The sequence below is a fragment of the Centropristis striata genome, chromosome 11, assembly GCF_030273125.1.
Source record: "Centropristis striata isolate RG_2023a ecotype Rhode Island chromosome 11, C.striata_1.0, whole genome shotgun sequence".
NCBI lineage: Eukaryota > Metazoa > Chordata > Actinopteri > Perciformes > Serranidae > Centropristis > Centropristis striata.
The window spans coordinates 8,905,852-8,926,462 of NC_081527.1; the positions used below are offsets into that span (position 1 = coordinate 8,905,852).

At 36.3% G+C, this 20,611-nt stretch overlaps 1 protein-coding gene across 1 annotated transcript; it reads left to right on the forward strand.

Annotated features, from left to right (window-relative positions):
* Window positions 1-554: 554 nt before the first annotated feature.
* pgap6 (post-glycosylphosphatidylinositol attachment to proteins 6) lies at window positions 555-18,113 on the forward strand. Its single transcript, XM_059344948.1, has 13 exons — window positions 555-711; window positions 1,732-1,915; window positions 2,091-2,292; window positions 3,530-3,657; window positions 5,026-5,291; window positions 6,300-6,643; window positions 9,054-9,150; window positions 10,377-10,491; window positions 11,536-11,678; window positions 13,045-13,223; window positions 14,362-14,508; window positions 15,005-15,121; window positions 16,430-18,113. Exons 1-13 carry the CDS (start codon window positions 648-650, stop codon window positions 16,751-16,753), a joined length of 2,310 nt encoding a protein of 769 aa, XP_059200931.1. The 5' UTR covers window positions 555-647; the 3' UTR covers window positions 16,754-18,113.
* The last annotated feature ends 2,498 nt before the right edge of the window (window positions 18,114-20,611 follow it).

Below are 20,611 nucleotides of genomic sequence, written 5' to 3' on the forward strand. Positions count from 1 at the left end.
GGATCATAGACTGTATAAATAGGCAGGGATGGACAACTGGAGGCCCGGGGGCCGAATACAGCCCACACCCTCAGTTGAACTACATGCATTTGAGCATGAAATCTCGAAAGTGCAGTGTAAAAATGCACAAAATTACTTCTTGCAATTAATGTTGGTCTGCTGTTCTTGCACTGAAAAAAAGAAAGAAATCACAGTAAGTGGTTATTTTTTATTTGCTTCAAACATTTTGTATTCCTATTTATACTGTTATACATGCATTTGAGCATGAAATATGTTAAGTTACTGCACTGTAAACATATTTAAAATTGCAGTTTCATCATATCTGGTTAAGTGCACGGTCCTATATGTGGCCCTGTGGTAGTGTCGATGAAAAATTGTGGCCCCCTCCAGCATTTAAGTTGCCCATCCCTGCTCCAGAGGGTTAACAAAGCTCATAAACCCACAAACTCGGAAGAACGACTTGGGAAGTCAGATCTTTCCGACAGGCCACAAAGGCAGCAACCGACGGGTTTTGTGACGTCACGTTATTGACATAGAGCAGGAAGTGTGCAGCAGGTAGCTGGAGGGTTTCTCTGTAGCGATAGATTTGTGTGACATTACAGGTGGATAAAGGACGATGTAATGGTTCAGACGATCGTACAGGAAACATGGACTTGTGTTTTCTGCGTGGGCTCCTTTTGGTCGCCCTGACGGAGTGGACACTAGGACACGGTGAGTGGCTGCTGTTAGCATGTGTGCTAACTATATTTCGCGTTTACCTGAATAACACAAACTGCGCTCTGTGAAATTGTCTCAAACTACTCTGACTCACATGTAGATAATTAAAGAGATGTTTTTGTCAGCCTTATTTACAGCGTATTGCCATATTGCTAATTATTTATTTAACTTAACGCTATTTAGGTTTCTGTTTGATATGCAATAAGGTGTGGAGTAATTAACCTTTAATTAATGTGACAGAATTTGCTTTGTATTCTTTCTTATTTATGTGTGCCTTATATTGTGCTGTATGCATTGGCATCTCTTCATCTCTCTGGTTAAAAATTTATAAACCCACAAAATCATAATTTTCTTCATTCTGTATGTAATCTTGTTTAAATAAGTACAGGTGCATCTCAATAAATTAGAATATCATAGAAAAGTTTTTTTATATTTATTTATAAAAGTTGAAATAACACATTATATAGATCCATTACACACACAATGAAACATTTCATCTCTTAATTTATTTAATTTTTGCTAATTATAATGATTATGGCTTACATTTAATGAAGACCTCAAATTCAGGGTCCCAAAAAATGTTAATACTACAAAATACCAATTAAAAAAATGTTAAAATGTTTAATATGGAAATGTTTGCCTCTGAAAAGTATGTCCATCTACAGTCATGGAAAAAATTATTAGAGCATTGTTTTCTTCAATTTCTTGTTCATTTTAATGCCTGGTACAACTAAAGGTACATTTGTTTGGGCAAATATAATGATAACAAAAAAACCCATAAGAGTTTAATTTTAGAGCAGATATCTAGACATTTTCAATGGTTTTCTTGATAATGATTTTGGTTATTATCAAGAAAACCATGGAAAATGGTTAGATATCAGTTTTAAAATTTGAGCTTTTTTTGCTCTGCTCTCTCATTTCCTCAATTTTTACTTTTATCACATCTTACAAATATTTTATATTACCTTACTAAACTCACTAGAAAATAAATGATTTCAATTTTATTCCCTGCAGATGGACAGGTGACGTTTGTATCCGAGCTCTCGTCCAAACCGGCTCAGAAGTTGTCAAAGTACGGTTGGTATGGCAACGTGAGGCTGCAGAGGTTTCATATACCAGAGGAAACCGCCATCGCTCGCTGGCTGTTCTCCGTCACCAAGGGCCATAACTTCCACTGTGGACAGCACAATGTCACTATGTAAGATAAACCAACTTCTGCATCATTATCACACCTGTCCATTTTATCAGCTAATGTAGTTACTTTAGGGTCATCTACTGTTTTGACTCTTTATCTATTGTAATCGTCTGCTTAAACACTTTTTGTCAATGCTTCTTTTTCTTTTAAATTTACTTTGAAACTTTCTCTTTTGTAGCCATATTCAGTATGGTGCCCCTCCAGTTATAAACCCAACAGGCACGGTGTTTCCCAATGCAACACAATGGAGCCCCTGTCTGTCTCTGATCCTGCCAGTGACGTCACACAGCGCCACGACCTTTAACCTCTCCAATCCTGCTCCTGGTGACTGGTATGTTGGTGCCCACTTACCTGAAGATGATGGGCGCATCGAGCAGAAGGTTTGTATAGAGTGGTGTACAGTGTGTGCTTGTTGTCCCTGCAGAGGAAGTCATGTTTCAGGCTCACTTTGTATGTTGGGTTAATTCCACAGGGTTCGTACGGGTGCTTTAAATCCTTGAAAATGCTTGAATTTAAATCTATTTTCAAGGTTTAAAAAGTGCTTGGATTTTGGATAAAGTGCTTGTAAATGCTTGAAATTCTTACTGTATTTCTCTTTCAATCTGACTATATCCATCTATAGACTATAGATAATCACATGTTCAATGTAAAAATAATGAGTAGCCTATCTGAAATGAAGACCGTTCCTCCTAAAAGTGTAATACCATCACTGTTGGTATGGTTCAGTGAAATCTCCCCCTTTTAGTATGTAAGTACTCATCTAAAACATGCAATTTACGGGTCAATGACGTGATCTAACCCAGTGTCAGTTGGTGTAACCAGTATTTTTTCCCCATAAAAATCTGATTATATACAGAAAAAAAAAGTGAACTAAAATGAGAAAAAATACAATCCTCGTTTGCATTTCAACACTATGGTTTCTACAAATTTTACATAATTTGTCAAAACTTTAGAAAAAAATGGTTGTATTTAGAATATGTTCTGCTCGATATTGACGAAATGTGTAAATGTAGAAATACTAAAAAAATAATAATAATAATTTGATGTTTTTTAAAATGAAGTAATTATATGTAGAAGTCCACTTAAATACAATGTAGGTGGATGAAGTATTTAATATTTATTATTTTTTTGTGGTTACACCATTTTACATCTTGCCAACTCTTATTTGTCACTGACCCTTGAAACAGATGTAAGATACTGGAAAAGCTTGAAAATGAACCTTGAAAGTCCTTGAAAAATGCTTGAATTTGACCACTAAAGTGTACGAACCCTGATTCCATCATATTGTCTGAATAAGCCAAGTTAAAGTGCCAGTAATCCATTCATGCTGTACTAAAATTACCCAAAACCTGTTCCACCGGAGCAGGGGGTAGGTGGATTGTTTCTTGTGAAATGCAGCTAAACCTCATTCCTCTGCTTCTTGTTGTTGGCGTATCTCCATATTGCAGGATTGCAGGGAACGGTTGTTTACTAAGGGCTGGCCTTGAAAGATGTCATATCTTTTTGTTTGTATGTTTTGTGCGTATTAGTCCCATAATGTTGAACTGTTTATCTCACTTCTGACTTCTAACTGATTAGTTTATTAGTAACCTTTAAACCACCGTCTTTATCTTTTAGGGCTTTCCATCTTGCTCATACTTCTTCCAGCCTCAGCTGTCAATCAGGAGAGCTGTGGACACGCCTATTTTACAGCAGGGCACATTCCTCCAGCAGACTGCAGCTCCTGACAGACCTGCACGCCTTAAGTAAGAACGCTCTGTGTGTGAATGTTAGAGGTGGGGGGGAAAATCGATACAGCATAGTATCACAATATTTTTTGCGTTGCAATATTATATCACCGTTGTGAATTATACTCTCGGGTAGGATGGCCTGCTCTGGCCACTGGAAGGGATAGTCATTGGTATATAGGGTTGTCACGATACTAAAATGTTCAACTCAATACCGATACTCAGGAAAATATTCGATACTCGATACCATTTTCGATACCACAAGGATAAAAACAAAGACCCCAAAATTTAACAGAAATATTTTTATTAACAAGAAAAATGCAACATGTAAAAATGAACAGAACCACAGGTTAAATATTTATAATAGAAAACAGCTGTGCAAAAAGAAACTGCAACTATGAAACAAGCTTCAGGTCTGAGGTAGTGCAAAAAATATAAATAAATACAATAAACAACAATTAGAACAATATTTTGAGGCTGTGTGCTATGTACAATATTAGGCAAGCTTGATAAAAAAAATAACAATAACTTAACTCTAGTGTTCATTCCTTTGCTTTTAAAATGACATCCACAATATGCACTTGTTTCTCATAACGCATTTAAGGTCTGTGTCTTATGTAAATATGTAACTGTATTTTGTGTTTGTTGCCTCTTGGCCAGGGCTCCCTTGAAAAAGAGGTTCTTAATCTCAATGGGATAATCGCTGATTAAATAAAGGTTAAATATATTAAAATATTGATTCATGGCCGCCAAGTATCGATATTTAGCGTTCAGACGGCTGGCGGGCCGACAGTATTTTTGCAGTTTTTTTATTACACTAGAAGATCTAATGAATCTGTAGGCACCATGTGTGTCAGGATAGTTGGAAGTTGTCCAAATAATGCTGCAATGTTCAGCTTTTTTTGTGTTTCATTTTAAAAATTCAGAGCAGTGAAGCTTAAAGTTTTTGAAAGTTTGATAAAATGCTGCAGTTGTTGTCGTCCATACATGTTTGATATCAGTTCAGTTCAGTTTGACTGGATACTTTGTTGGTCAGTCTGTGGGTTTGACTCTCATTGTGGAGAAATAAAAAGACTGAAGTGAGATGAACAGACTGAGAATTTTCTCTTATTTGACAAAACAATTCTTGATTGAATTTAGTTTTGTGGACACAAAATGCAGTTAAACAGTTAAATCGCAATATATTATATCACAATACTCACCATATCACAAAATGCTTGAAATCGCAATAATACCGTATCGTGACTCAAGTATCAAGATAAAATCACATCATGGGGCCTCTGAGGATTCACACCTCTCGTGAATGTGCACACATTTTTTTGTTCTGTTCTATATTTATCTTATCAGTTTATACAAGTCCACTTAATGTACCTGTGTCTGTCTCAGGTTGTATGTTCCTGAGTTTGCCTCGTCTCTCTCCATCTCTGTGTCTGACTGTTGGTCAGAGGAGGGAGCAGACGGTGGGAACTGTTCCCTGGTCCTCCGGCTGGGCTCCGTCTCTCTGCAGCAGGGCCCGGTCATAATGAACTGCTCAGGGATCAGCTGCTCTGCTCCTCTCTCTAACCCACCTTGGAACACCTGGTTACGGATCGTTGTGGAGAGCAGCCTTGACAACCGCACTGTTTCCTTTAGCATCGTCTCCAACTACACAGGTGAACACAGAAACACACATCCATAAACACAAGTTGCACACATTATATTACATCTCTGTTCTAATCCTCTTATGTGGGTCAATGACGTCATCTAACCCAGTGTCAGTTGGTGTAACCAGTCATTTTTGTCCCCCATAAAAATCTGGTTAAATACAGGAAAATGAATGTGAAGTAAAATGAGAAAAAAAATACAATCCACGTTTACATTGCAACACTATGGTTTATTACAAATTTTACATCATTTGTCAAAACTTTAGAAAAAAATGGTTGTTTTTAGAATATGTTCCGCTCAATATTGACGAAATGTGTAAATGAAGAATTACTCAAAAAAAAAAATTTCATTTGATGTTCTTTAGAAAGAAGTAATTGTATGTATAAGTCCACTTAAATACAATGTAGGTGAATCTGTGTATCATTCGTTCTTTACATTTTCATAAATAATGAAAATAAATATCGATAAAGAATGACAGTTAAGTGTTTATCCATCATGTCAGCTCGCTTGGAGCAGTTTCAATGAATTTACCATAAATATCACAATACGGGCGCACTACATTATACATTATTATTATTATTATTATTATTATTATTATTATTATATAGGGACGACTGGTTTGACTACGGAGAAGCGAGTGACGGCTCACTAGACCGCAGTCAAACTTTCGCGTCACGTAAACCCGACCAATTAAATATTAAAATCTAATTCAGTTCTGGTGCCCTTTTTTCCATTTCGTATTTTGATCTGAGCCTAATATTGAAATATGAAAAACAAGCATTTTCTTCGTTTTTTGTGTTATAATAAAAAACAAATAACAAAATAACCAGTCAATTTTTCATTATTTGATTTTTGATTGCCAATTGAAAATGGAAAGAACGAATGATACACGGATTTAGGTGGATGAAGTATTTAATATTTAATACATATCAAATTTTGTGGTTACACCATTTGACATCTTGCCAACCCTGATTTGTCACTGACCCTTACACCTGTGTGTGTTATGTCTGCCTCAGTGGGATGTAAGCCAAAAAGTGTCGGCCTTAAAGTAGATGATGACGTCAACAAGCTCCGTGGCAACAGCAGCAATAATAACGCCACATCAGCAGGCAACAACTCCTCGATGTCAGAGGCCGCCTCCTTCAACGAAACAGAGTCACAGTTAACACCCTTGTTGCCGTCGGCGTGTGTGTGGAGCATCCCCGTGCTCTACGAGGAGCTGGACGTCCTGTCGCTCCGATACACTCCCGTCAACGGGCCCAACGTCAGCGTAGCAGACACACACCCCACTCTGCTCAGCTACCCGCTGTACACACAAGCCACCGGGGGAACACTCAACCTACAGCTCACACTCAACACCGTGAGTACTGCAGGATTAGTACACATTCACAGTAGGGATGGGCGTTTGGAAGAAACCTGACAACTCCAGCATCTATAACATTGTATTTATATATTTTTTATTGGAAATTAGCATTCATAAGTGTTAGTGTGGCTCCGTCTAGTTTTACTTAAAACGCACACTTCAATTATGGAGCGTGAGGATGTAGTTGACGGTTCCATCTTCTTTCTTTCTTTAGAGTTATCCGTCCGTATACGCCGTTTTCTCAACGAGCATAGTTTTTGACTAATGTTAGTGTGGCTCCGTCTAGTTTTACTTAAAACGCACACTTCAATTATGGAGCGTGAGGATGTAGTTGATGTGTGTCTTAAGCCGAAAAAATCCCACAGTTTCTTTCTTATGGTTTATTGAAAACCTTTCGTTTGAGCATTACAAACAATAAACTTCAGCAATCCAAAAATAATAATAATTATAAGCACGGTCAAAAACTAGTGTGCTCTCCTCGTCTCCATAATCCTAATTACAACAAAGTAAGTAATTATGACGTTACACACATCTCAGCCAATAAGAAGAGTGCAATTCCTACGAACCAATAGGCATTCCTACAACCTCAATAAAGAACTATAAACTTATGAAATACAAATGTGAATTATTTAGCAGCCTCTCCACAATGTACAAAATGGCTCTAACAATAAGCATCAGTACAAGACATAACTTATTCCACAGCTGTTTTCCACATTTTTGTTTTTTAAAGGGTACATCAGAACAAAGAACCACAAAACAAAAAACATAGTATTATAATAATATATAGGGAGGCAAAAAAGCAGAGAAACAAAAACATTAACAATTATGCTAATAATACCAATACATAAATAAACACAGGATGCCAAGTATGCTCATTAAAAAAATAAAAAAATATTTTAAAGAATACCTTAATAAAATAAATGAAAATTGGATGCATCAGATCAGCATCTTTAACATTAACGACCAATTAATCGATTAATTGCTATGGTTTAAACATACTCCAGTATGTATAAAAACATGCAAACATGGGCAGAATAAGAGAGTTTTATACAGCACCAGTGGCGGTTCTAGACCAGTTTTACTGTGGGGGCCAAGGAGGGGCCAGTGTATAATCAGAGGGGCACATTAGCACATTGACAAATGGCAAAGATGATATTTAAGAATTCAAAATCTTTGAATATCTTGAAAAAGACACAAAAAGACAAAAAAAAGACACAAAATAACCAAAAAAAGACACAAAATGAGAAGACAGAATAACCAAAAAAACCCCACAGAAGACATAAAAATGATCAAAAATAGACACAAAATGACCAAAAAAGACACAAAATAACTAAAACAGACACAAAAAAGACAAATAAATGACACCAATGACAAAAAAGACACAAAATAACTAAAAAAAAGACACATCGGACACAAAATTACCACAAAAAAAGACACAAAAAAAGACACAAAATGACTTACAAAGACACATAAAGACATGAAAGGGATTCAAAAATGGACAAAATATCCCTATAAGACTCCATGGAGTTAAACTATTATACAATGTAACATTCTGGGTTTCTTTTGTGTACAATGAGATACTGTTTGAACAAAAACAAAGTTAGAATTGTTCCATTGTTCATCGTTATAAAGTGATCATTTTATTATTAATTTGACACAGGGGCCACAGCAGGGGCCAAGGGCTTCTTCACAGGGGCAGTGGCCCCTGGAGGCCCCTGTGTAGAACCGCCACTGTACAGCACTATGCAAAAGCCTGTTTTGTTAACGGACGCTTTTATTTTGAAAGGACGAAAAGAGACTTCCTGTCGATCGTAAAACTAACTCAAGTGAGATTAAACTGTAAAGATAACGTCAAAGAGATAAGTGTTTTATGTTTTAGCCCCCGAAGAGACATGAGGTTAGTTTTCACAGTAATCCTCATATTTAAATGTGTTTTGTGTTTAAATTAGTTTTGGATCAAATTGAACTCAGTAATTCATGCTAGCAAGGTTTGATACAGTAAGCTAGTTTTGCTCAAATTAATATTAATATAATAATTGTCTTGTTGATTTCTGTGTGTTTTATAATTGTTATTGCAACTTTCAATATGCAAACTGTAGCTTTATCCAACTTAATTCTCAGCTCATTGGCTTATTGACGTACGACCACAGAACTGAACGCTCGGCCGTGTTTCAGTTCAGTGATACTGATACACAGTCAGAGATAAAATAAAAAAAAAAAAACAGATTGATTAAAAAATTCCATGTGATCGACCAAAGTCTTAACGACCATTAATCAATCATCTATTAATTATTACCAGACCTAATTCACACACTGATAAAGTCTGTTTCATGCGGTTGTATTATATATATGTGTGTGTGTGTGTGTGTGTGTGTGTGTGTGTGTTTGTGTGTGTGTGTGTGTGTAGACTAATGTAACCCTGGGAAACGGCAGCAGTGTGGTGGCCTGTCTCTCTCCCTGGGCTCCAGTCCTCCAACTCAACCACTCTCAACCCTGTCGCACAGGTAATGCAAATAACTGGAAGCATTTATTCACATTCACATTTAGGAATTGATGCGCTAAACACTCGGAAAAACCAACAGTAGCTTTATGAACTAGGCAACATCAGAAATATCAGCAGAAAGTGGTAACATAGGATGGATGATAAAAAAGTAGCAGACAAGTTTAAGATACAACTGTCAACCTTTCAACTGGATTCACTAAACCCCCTCAACCCTCAATGGTGCCCAATTTTTTGTATTGTATTGTATTGTAAAGTGTCCTTGGGTTTCTTGAAAGGTGCTATATAAATTGAAGCTATTATTATTATTATTATGTATTTATTTTTATTATTATTATTATTATTATTATTAAAACTTTTTTGTTCAGGCAGGCATTTTTAGGTTGTCCCTAGATGTTTTTTATTATAGTCTCTGCACCTTAATCTCCTCTTTAGCTGTTTTCTTTAATGTGCTTTATTACCTGTGTCTTTTTATCTACTGCTGATTTTAAAATGTCTGATTTTTCTCTTAGTCTTTTGTTTATTTTGTTTCTGGTTTCTGTAGCAGTTTGAGATTTCTTTATGAAAAGTGCTTTACAAATAAAATGTATTATTATTATTATTATTATTATTATTATTATTATTATTAAAATATGTTTTAATATGGAATTCCATTGAATTCATTGTTAAATAAATAAATATGGCAAGAATAAATAGATAAATAATTGTATATTTTAAAAAAAATGTCAATATAGTTAAATAAATAAATGAATAGATTTGTATTTATTTTTAATATGTTTATTAAAGGACTAGTTTTATTTATTTCATTTATTTTTATTTTTGTATTCCACATTTTTGATTTCAGGGGACCCCTATGTTTTCTGACTGTTTCAATGTAGCATTATGAAATAAAAGTCCCTTGAAAGAGATAAAAGTATTAATTTGAAAAAGTCAGTTTTAAAATAAAAACCTACATTTATTTATTGATTGAGCTACGTTGACTCATTTATATATTTAGATTTATTTTTTTATATTTATTGCCTTTTTTCTTTCTTTATTTCAAAGCCATATTTATTTATTTAATATTAACTCTGCACCCCATATGTTTCTGCCTTCTGCCAAGTTGCATGCTGGGAAAGGTTCCAACTCTGCAGAAACCTTTAGGCATTTCTGAGGAAATGGCTCTCATGGAGAAGCGTGACTGCATTATGAAAAAGAATTTCAGAGATGTGTCTGTGTTTGTGTCTGCAGCTTTGTTTGGAGGCTACGGTGTTCGTGTGAACACCAGCGTACCTAAAGCTGTGGTCAGGCTGCCTTTCCCTCAGTCCACAACATGGTACCTCACCCTGCAGCTCACATGCAACAGGTAACACACCTGAAACCTCTGTCTGTCTGGAATCTAATTATATACAGGAACAAAATAAATGTGAACTAAAATGAGAAAAAAAAAAATACAATCCACGTTTACATTGCAACACTATGGTATATGACAAATTTTACATAATTTGTCAAAACTTTAGAAAAAAATGGTTGTTTTTAGAATATGTTCCGCTCAATATTGACGAAATGTGTAAATGAAGAATTACTCAAAAAATATTTCATTTGATGTTCTTTAGAATGAAGTAATTATATGTATAAGTCCACTTAAATACAATGTAGGTGAATCCGTGTATCATTCGTTCTTTCCTTTTTCATAAATAATGAAAATAAATATCGATAAAGAATGACAGTTAAGTGTTTATCTCGCTTGGGGCAGTTTCAATGAATTTACGATAAATATCACAATACGGGCGCACTACATTATACATTATTATTATTATTATTATATAGGGACGACCGGTTTGACTACGGAGAAGCGAGTGACGGCTCACTAGACCTCAGTCAAACCTTCGGGTCACGTAAACCCAACCAATTAAATATTAAAATCAAATTCAGTTCTGGTGCCCTTTTTTCCATTTGTCTGTCTGTCTGGAATGTGTCTCCAAAATATTTCTGCATAATTTCCTGCACCTCTTTGTGCATCCTCTCTCAGATAGGGAACACTATATGGGCTGAAATATGTGCCACCAGAAACTGAATTTGAATTATTTATATTTGAATTTGAATTGCTTAACTAGAATACTTGCATTGAAAAACTGAATTTGAATTTTTATTGTTCAATTTGAATCATTGCGTTAAAAAACTGAATCTGAATTGTAATTTGAAATTTAATTTATTAGTTTGGAACTGAATTCTAATGCTACAGTATGAAGTTGACATAGTTTTATTCAGCTAATTTTGAGGTCTGAGAGGTGATAGTGAATTAAACATTTTTACTCCATGTGAGAGACCTTGAGTTTGATGACATATCTCTGTCTTGTTCATAGTTTTGTGTTTTTTAATACGCAAAATGTGTGTGTTTCTCCTGCAGCAGTGACTGTGGTAACTCATCATTGGTGTCCGTGGTCCCAGAAGTGTTTATCAGTGCCTGTGTGGAGGATTGTGGGACATACGGTGAATGTAGACTGCTGAGATCCTACAGCTACCTGTATGCTGCCTGTGTCTGCAAAGCTGGTACGACTCCTTTCTCTCTCTCTCTCTTAACCCTTTTAAGCTGGGAAAGCATTACTGCATTTCTACCATTAAAACGGGGGGCGCTGTTGTGTTATTCTACCATTTAAGCCAGGAAAGCGGATACGTCGTTTTGTAGTATTTGTAGTTTTTTCCACCTATTTTCGGTCTCTTGGCCAGTGAAATGCATCAGAATACATGTGGGAGTGTCGCAATGCATCATGGGACTTTTCCAGAACTGAAATCATGGCGGAAGACGACTATAGCGGAGGGAGCTCAGATATAACAGCTATAAGTAGAGATGGGCAGTGTTAGAGCCATTTTGCACAAGCTGATAAGTAATTCAGATTTGTATTTCATAAGTTTATAGTTCTTGATTGAGGTTGTAGGAATGCCTATTGGTTCGTAGGAATTGCACTCTTCTTATTGGCTGAGATGTGTGTAACGTCATAATTGCTTACTTTGCTTTAATTAGGATTATGGAGACGAGGAGAGCACACTAGTTTTTGACCGTGCTCATAATTGTTATTTTTGTTATTATTTGTAATGCTCAAACGAAAGGTTTTCAATAAACCATAAGAAAGAAACTGTGGGATTTTTTCGGCTTAAGACACGCGTCAGCTACATCCTCACACTCCATAATTGAAGTGTGCGTTTCAAGTAAAACTAGACGGAGCCACACTAACAGGCAGATGAAGCCTTGTGAAAATTTTGAGGCTTCTTCCTGATTGTATCGAAAAAAGATTTGAACCCTACCAGTGACATCTAGGGGTCAGCTGCAATTATAGCAGCCACAAACTTCCAAATGATTCACACATCTTATTGATTCCAGTTCCAACACAAAAGCAATAAAATCAGTCTTACAGAGCTGTGTCTTCTTTCTGAGAATCATTGTCCTTACATGAAGTGTTACAACACTTTGAAATATCATTACTAATAACATGTTTAAATGTGTTGTAACAAATAATATGAAAAGATTCAAATTCAACAATGGAGAAGTACTTTTGTTTGAATGATTGTGAAGGGCTTCCTTGTGCCACAATATGAAAAAAGTGAATATAGTGGCATTTATATATTTAGATTTATTTTTATATGGCTGAAAAATCGATTATTGTAGGAAGCGTTGACACTTCTGTTGAATTTCCAGAAAAACTTCAGGTTTTAGGGGGTTATTTTAAAATCGCCCAGAGGCATTTTTTCCAGGCGTTTTAGACCTAAATGGGTTAAACAAACGCATAAACATAAAGATGCTTCAACTTAAATAACCTTAATAACTAGTCCATCTTTTCCTATCCTCACTGTATCCTTTCTTGTGATTTACTAATTCATTCAGTTGTGTATGATGACGTTTTTGTGTGTGTGTTTGCAGGCTGGAGCGGTTGGGGCTGCACCGATGACTCGACGGCTCAGTCGTACTGTCGCCAACTGACTGCAACGATGCTGCTCACGTTCAGTAACCTGGCCTTCCTGCCCGCCATCGTGGTGGCCATCAGGCGCTGGTACATCACCGAGGCCTCCGTCTACCTCTTCACCATGTTCTTCTCCACGGTAACACACAAACACACACATGCATACATATGGGAATATTTGGCATTTAACTCTATGGAGTCTTGGGCTATTTTGTCCATTTTTGAATCCTTTTCATGTCTTTTCGTGTCTTTTTAAGTATTTCTGTGTCTTTTTTGTGTCTTTTTTAGTTATTTTGTGTCTTTTTTTGGTCATTTTGTGTCTTTTTGGTCATTTTGTGTCTTTTTTTGTCATTTTGTGTCTTTTTTTCTTCATTTTGTGTCTTTTTTTTAGTCATTTTGTGTCTTTTTTGGTCATTTTGTATCTTTTTTAGTCTTTTAGTCCAACATAAAATGTGATTTTGAATTTTTTTTTTCACTTTCAAAACACTATCATGCTCAATAAAGAATTTTAAATGTTGCAAATGTGAACAAAGGTTGCAAATATAACATATAAGAGGGTTACACGCAGTTCTATAATATTATACCAAGTAAAACTGGAGACAAGGTCAAATATATTTTGTATGTCATTATCAAACTGAAACTGGCCTCATGGAGTTTACTGCCAGAACTTTAGAGGTAAATTTACAGTAGGGCTCCACGCTGCTTTGTTTTCTAGTCTGGATGTGATAAAGAAGTCATGATTTGGAGCTTTTGGAGACTCCTGAGGGTTAAGCCTGTTTCTGGAGTAAAGGGGAATGATCTCTTCTGAGTTTGCTTTGTGTGAACACACTTGTTAGCTCAGAGCTTAGCTAGTGTTTACTTGGATCATCACACTTTCAGTGAGTCCAATCAATGAACCCACAATGTTCAAACACAGAGAAATCTGTAATTTTATTCACGTTAGCAGTCATTTAGTCAGCTGGTTGGATGTACAACCTGTCTGCAAACAGCCTTCAGTGCTGTTTTACATAAAGTAGTCTTTAACATAAAGGGCTGCCTCCCAGTTCAGAACTCAGAATTTTCTCTTACTTGACAAAACAATTCTTGATTTAATTAAATTTTATCGACACAAAATGCAGTTAAACTGTTAAATCGAAATATATTTTACCGCAATCAATACTCACCATATCGCAATATGCTTAAAATCGCAATAACATCTAATCAGGATTCACGTATCATTTATCTAAGTAGCATTTGTCTTTTCTCATGTTTTTTTTCTTCCTCTTTTCATTTTCCAGTTCTACCATGCATGTGACCAGCCAGGTGTAGCCGTAATGTGTATAATGGACTACGATACCCTCCAGTACTGTGACTTCCTGGGGTCGGTCTGCGCCATCTGGGTCACCATCCTGTGCATGGCTCGGATCAGAGACACATTCAAATATGTAAGACACTGACTATTAATGGTTTTCCTTCAATATGTCACACCTACAGTACAGGCCAAAAGTTTGGACACACCTTCTCATTCAATGTTTTTCCTTTATTTTCATGACTATTGACATTGTAAATTCATCAAAACTATTAATGAACACATGTGGTATTATGTACTTAACAAAAAAGTGTGAAATAACTGAAAACATGTCTTATATTCTAGTAAGCAAAGGGTGGCTACTTTGAGGAATCTAAAATACAAGACATGTTTTCAGTTATTTCACACTTTTTTTGTTAAGTACATAATTCCATGTGTGTTCATTCATAGTTTTGATGCCTTCAGTTAGAATCTACAATGTAAATAGTCATGAAAATAAAGAAAAATGCATTGAATGAGATGGGTGTGTCCAAACTTTTGGCCTGTACTGTATCTCAGCTTAATATGATATTTCAGGTGCTAAGATTTGTTTAATGTACTACTTCTTTTCCTTTTATACGTTGCGTGTGCAGACTCTGTTCATGCTCGGGGCTCTGCTGATCGCCATGTCCATGCAGCTGGACCGCAAAGGCCTGTGGAACCTGCTGGGCCCCGTCCTCTGTGCCATTCTCTTCATGGTCTCTTCCTGGGTAAGACGTACTCCACAAACAAACACTGTGACGGGAATGCTGACTTCCTTGTTGATCAAAGGCTCGACACAATGAGCTGAATAGAGAATAGACTGATGACAAACAGTCGCTGAATCTTTTTTAAACACATTAACAATACAAAACACAGAAACAGAACCCTCCCCCACCTGTCCCGTCAGACAGCACATGCTATACAAAGTTAGACAAAAAAGTTGAAAATAGTCAAAATGACCAAGACAATAATAATGACATAATGATGAATAAAAAAATAATAATTCAGTTCTAATTTGTCTCCAGTCTGCAGTATGTACTCTTTTGTTCCAGTCAGAAAAAAATGTCTGCCCATCAACAGCAGATATTTCAGATCTGCAGGTACAGGAATATCTCAAAAAATTAAAATATCGTGAAAAAGTTCAATATTTTTTGTCAATTATATAAGAAAGTGAAACTCGTATATTATATAGATTCATTACATGTAGAGAGAAATGTTTCAAGCCTGTATTTCTTGTAATTTTGATGATTATGGCTGACAGATAAAGAAAACACAAAACTCAGTGTCTCAGAAAATTAGAATATTACATAAGATCGATAATAAAAAGGATATTTTAAACACAAATGTCAGGCTTCTGAAAAGTCTGTTCATTTCTATACATCAGTACTTGGTTGGGCTCCTTTTGAATCATTAATTACTGCATTAATACTTGGTGGCATGGAGGAGATCAGCCTACGACCACATGTTCCTTCCTCTTGACAACAGCCCATAGACTCCTATGGGATTCAGGTCAGCCGAATTATCTGGCCAGTCCAGCCCAGTAACACCATGCTCATTGAACCAGTTTTTGGTACCTTTGCCAGTGTGGGCAGGTGCCAAGTCCTGCTGGAAAATGAAACCAGCATCTGTGTTGACTGTGGACTTCAGAAAACACAGTGGACCAACAGCAGCAGAGGACATGGCCCCAAACCACCACTGACCCAGGACTCACATATTGAACTTTTTCACAATATTCCAATTTTCTAAGACAGTGAGTTCTGGGTTTTCATTATCTCTAAGCCAGAATAATCAAAATTACAAAACAACAGGCTTGAAATATTTCACTCTATGCGTAATGAATCTATATAATGTATGATTTTAACTTTCTGAAATGATTGACTTTTTCATGATATTCAAATTTTTTGAGACGTACCTGTATATAATCCAGGAAGGGTGTCCAAACTATTAAGAACAACTCGTCCTTACCCTTTACTGCAACTTGTAACCTTTAATGAAGGAGGATATCAAAGATCTAAATGCAGCTCTTTTGTTCCCAGGTGTACCGAGGAGTGCAGCGCCGACACTGTTACCCACCTTCTTGGAAACGCTGGGTCCTCTTCCTCCTTCCCGGAGCAATCTGTGCCCTCATCGGAGTATGTTTGTACATTTTTGCCGAGACCGAGCACAACTATTACTACACACACTCGCTGTGGCACATCCTGGTGGCCACCTGCGTGGTGTTCCTGCTGCCGCCGAAGGAGAAGAACAGGGAGTCTTTGGGCTGGAGCCGGGGCTGGAGCTGGAACTGGAGCTGGAGACCCCGCGTTTGTGGGTACACACTCTGTCAGAGCGATAAGGATGAACTCTATACTGTCACATAGTAGGACAGGAGACGCTGTAAGAAAGCAAAGTGACTAGGCATTGATTGTTAAACAACAACTGCAAACATTCACATAAGGGAAAAAGACAGGTGTTTCAAGTTTCTTAATATCTTGAACAAATTTTAAAATCCTATCTAGACCTATATTCTCATAGGTCTACTGTTTTCATGTTCACATTTACAGACTGTTCTAGTATTATAATTCTTATATTTGAATAAAAAAGTTAAATTAGCTTGCAGACATCCTAAAATACACACAAATACACACACATACACATCTTATTTTACCCAAATCGAACCTGCTGAAACCTCCAAGGTGGTCCATTGCACCAGCTTAGGTATGATTCATAGACTGTATAAAAGTGGTGGATGTAGTCACCATGACCCTTGAGATCTTGGTTTCCTTTACTATGCACAGGTGCATCTCAATAAATTAGAAAATCATAGAAAAGTTAATTTATGTCAGTGATTCAATTCAATAAATGGAAATAACGCATTATATAGATCCATTACACACAGAATGCAACATTTCATGTCTTAATTTATTTAATTTCTTCTAATTATAATGATTATGGCTTACATTTAATGAAGACCTAAAATTAAAAAAAAAATAATATTACTGAAGACCAATTTTAAAAAGTATGTTTAATATGGAAATGTTAGCCTCTGAAAAGTTTGTCCATCTATATGACTCAATACTTGGTTGGGGCTGTTTGACTTGAACTACAGGAAATTTACTTTTCCATCATATTCTAATTTATTGAGATGTGTTCAGCCTGCAGGATCGGCTCAGGGTCGTGTGTTTACGTATGACACAACCCATTATGATTGGCTCTGTGTGTGTTTGTGTGTGTGTGTGAAACATACACTGTGTGAAGTGTGTTTTGATTGGCTGTACTCTGGAAAGAGTGTTCACCTACTCCTGTCCTACTGTGCTGTGATTGGCTAATACTTGCTGCGTAGATGCGTCATTTCTACCGGTCGCTAAATTAGTTTTAAATCAAAATTCAACGACTTAATGCTTCATCTTTACACCCCTGTCACAGCGTAGGAAAACAGTGTTATCACCATGTGAGTGATGACGTTCAGCTTATTTTCTGTGACTAGTTTAGCATAAAAACATGGTGGAATTAGCCAGCTAGCTCACAAACTAGCCAGATGCTAAATTAGTCATACATTCATACTGCCTGCTCATTTTTTTTTTTTTTTAAATATGACTATACAGTCATGGAAAAAAAAATTAGACCACCATTGTTTTCTTCAATTTCTTGTTCATTTTAATGCATGGCACAACTAAAGGTACATTTGTTTGGACAAATATAATAACAACAAAAATAGCTCATAAAAGTTTAATTTAAGAGCTGATATCTAGACATTTTCCATGTTTTTCGTGATAATAACCAAAATCCTTGTCCTTGTCTAGATATCAGCTCTTAAATTAAACTCTTATGAGCTATTTTTGTTGTTATCATTATATTTGTCCAAACAAATAAATAATAAATAAGAAAAAATGGTGGTCTAATTACTTTTTCCATGACTGTACACATGAGATTTAATTAATCAGGCACAGATTGTTATCGCTGTAAATGCACTTTCTCATGTAAAGCCAATCATAATATTGTACATCATCTCTAACACAGGACCCCGAGCTGATCTGGCAGGCAGAGCACATCTCTTACTTAAACCGGGAACCTGACTGCACATGGTTCCTGTCTACGCCTCTATCCTGACAGGTCACCGTGGTAGTGACCTGTCAATCACCAGGTAGCCACGCCGTAAAGCAAATGGGACCATAGTTTAAATGAACAAGAAGAAGACTTGGAAATAGAGACTAAGACCATAAACTCATGAGGAGGTTGAGGTCATAAATCAAGTGAGAAGAAGGTTAATTTTCCTGTTGGCTTTTATACAAAGGAACTTCTTTTTGCGATCAGTGAAGTCGCCCCCTGCTGGCCATTAGAAAGAATGCAGATTTAAGGCTACTTTTACCTCTTTTATACAGTCTATGGTCTGAACAGCAAAACCTTCAGGTAGCAGACCACTGGACCTTTGACCTCATGACCAGGCGTTTGTACATATTGTGTATGTACATATAGGCTAGGAAATCAATGTTTGAACTATTTATAAGGATTAGCACTTTGTGGGGCTCTTTTAAATCTTTATATTCAGCCTATCCTTGAGTCCGCTGATAAAGAACACTATATTTATAGTCCTGTGTAAAACACTCCTCATACTTGTATCTTCTTGTATTTTCATTTTCAGCACAGGCCTTGCCAAAATTTGAAAAATCGTCTTTGGTCCATTTGAGATGTGCTTAACTACTATTATTATAATAACTGCCAGGTAGTTTAAATAGTGAGCTTTTATGCTCTTCATTTGCTGTTTATCTTCAAAATATATTCTTCCAGAAAAGTAATAAAAAACATCTAATAGGAGTGATTTATAACCAGAAAACTGCTCATTCCGCTTACCACATTTATCATGCCTTCCCATAATCCACATCTCAGCAGGTATACACTGTACTGTAAAGCTGTATGTGTTCACATGCAGGTTAACTTGCAGCTTTTAATGAAACTGGATGACTCGGTGCCCTTTTCTTTTACCGCCTACTCTCTTCTCATCTCTGTTTACTTTCTAAAACCTTACCAGTTGTTTCCTTTTCCCCCACACCCACTCTGAAGCACTTTTATGATTAAAATGCTGATTCTTCTATTTAATGTACATAGCCCATATGTGTACGAATGGGCACAATGAATGTATATTCAGATTACCGTGTCCAGTGCCTCCTCTTGTCTGTACCTTTCTGTGAATGAGTGCGCTGTATGCAGTTGATTAAGTGTGTGTGAATGTGTGTTTTTGTCTCATGCACCAGTGGAAAAACTGAGCACTTTCCATACTTTTATTTAATTTAAGACATATGTGTTGTCTATTTGTAAGCGTCCCATTCTGTGGTGATGTTCTCGTTGTTTTTTTTGCACAGGTTTATATTGAACCTTTCTGTCACTTGCATAGCCTTCCTTTCATTTCAGAATTTTTTTTCTTATGTGAGAGAGTGTGAATCACATTCAAGCAGGAATATGCTATAAAATGCATTTTACCACTGTGTGTAAGGATGAATAAATGCTATGTTCGATGTTAAATATAATTTAACTTCCTTGTACTGGACAGCGACTTTTCAATCTGTTAAAAAAATCAAAAGCAGCATTTATCCTACCAAAAATAAATCTATTATGAAGAAAAAGGTTTCCTGATTTTTTCTTCTTTTTTTCTTTCTTTTTACACAGTGATTTATTTATTTATTTTCCTCAGGCACTCTCACACACTGAGAGTGGATGGGGCAATGTAGGAAAGCGGATTATCATAATCCTCAGAAATATAGAAAGTGCTTATTTGGTGTGTTGAAATCCACATTTCTCAGTATGTGTGTGTGTGTGTGCGTGTGTGTGTGTGTGTGTGTGTGTGCCTGAGTATGCTTACTTGTGTGTCCATATGTGGCTTACCTCCATTAGTAAATTTGATGGGCTCTCAGGTCCCGCCAAGCTGACACAGATCAGTGCTACAGATCACAGCGGCGAGCCTAACTGCTCTTTGTTTTTCAAAATCGAAGCAGTAAACTGACTTTAATCCCTAGAATGAGTCAAGCTTAAAAATACTGTCTGCTTCATTACATTTCCCAACTTAAAAGCATCTTTTGCAAGACCAACAGGTTTTTTTGTCTAACACAAGACTTCAGTTAGCTCTTAATACAGCTGTTTTCAGATCCCTTACTTAAATAAAAGTACTAATAAAACACTGCGGTGGAGTAATTACGCAACTACAAGTAAAAGTCCTGCATTCAAAACTTACTTATGTAAAAGTA

Coding starts and splice junctions, on each gene's coding strand:
- pgap6 (XM_059344948.1), top strand. CDS start 648: ATGGACTTGTGTTTTCTGCGTGGGCTCCTTTTGGTCGCCCTGACGGAG. Junction 9,151..10,376: donor CTCTCAACCCTGTCGCACAG/GTAATGCAAATA, acceptor TTGTGTCTGCAG/CTTTGTTTGGAGGCTACGGT. Junction 10,492..11,535: donor CTGCAGCTCACATGCAACAG/GTAACACACCTG, acceptor TTTCTCCTGCAG/CAGTGACTGTGGTAACTCAT.